This window comes from Plasmopara halstedii, assembly GCF_900000015.1.
Source record: "Plasmopara halstedii genome assembly, contig: Scaffold_614, whole genome shotgun sequence".
NCBI lineage: Eukaryota > Oomycota > Peronosporomycetes > Peronosporales > Peronosporaceae > Plasmopara > Plasmopara halstedii.
In genome coordinates, this window is record NW_020187532.1 from 251366 (window position 1) to 252225 (window position 860).

At 51.4% G+C, this 860-nt stretch overlaps 1 protein-coding gene across 1 annotated transcript; it reads left to right on the forward strand.

The window, feature by feature from the left end:
* Positions 1 to 33: 33 nt before the first annotated feature.
* PHALS_12085 (reverse transcriptase) lies at positions 34 to 408 on the forward strand (the record flags this gene model as incomplete). Its single annotated transcript, XM_024727560.1, has 1 exon — positions 34 to 408. The coding sequence occupies one exon, from the start codon at positions 34 to 36 to the stop codon at positions 406 to 408; it is 375 nt and encodes a 124-aa protein (XP_024578125.1).
* Between the last annotated feature and the right edge of the window lie 452 nt (positions 409 to 860).

The window sequence follows — 860 nt, forward strand, 5'->3', positions numbered from 1 at the left end:
CATGGCGCACATTTATACACCCTCGTCAATGTTATGACAGGGGAGGAAGATGGCGACGTCCGCCTCAAGGCTGTGCCTGCAGTAGATGCTCTTCTTGAGCTGGACGAGTTGTCCCTTGAAGAGTTCGGCAGTGCCTTGAAGGCAGGCGATCTGGCCGAAGTGACCATTGTACGACCGGACGAGAAGAGAAACTCGTCATCGCTTCTGGATGAAGCTGTCTTGGAGGACACCAAGAGAGTGCTGGAAACACGAAGTGGATCGTCGATCCTACGGAATTCTTTGGATCCGTACTATCCTTTGGTAAAGGAATTTCAAGACGTCGTCTCGAAAGACCCACCTCCAGCCCTACCTCCGAACAAAGGTGTGAGTCATCAGATATACCTGGTTCCGGGTACCAAAACTGCGTAATACGCCAATGATCCCTGCCCAAGGAGCAGTGCGACGTCATTGACCCCTTTTTCCGTGCGGAGCACGACGCAGGGATGGTACGTGGGAGCAAGTCTCCCCATTCGACATCCACGTTTTGTGATCGGAAGCCGAACGGCAAGTGGCGTATCGTTCATGCTTACATTAAACCCAACGCTGCCACCATTCCGGCACAGACGCCGATAACTAGAAAGGATGTTCTTTAGAACAGCATGGTGGGATGTACGAAGCTCGGTGCACTCGACTTGGTTGATGGGTATTACCAATTGCTCATGAGAGCAAGTGATATTCCGCTAACAGCTATGAGCACTCCAATCGGCATGCTCTGGGATGCTTCAAGGGCTGTCAAACGTACCAGCAACATTTAATCGTCCTTTGACGCAGTTGTTCAGGCCCCACAGGGCGTATGCACATACATACTTTGACGACATTTT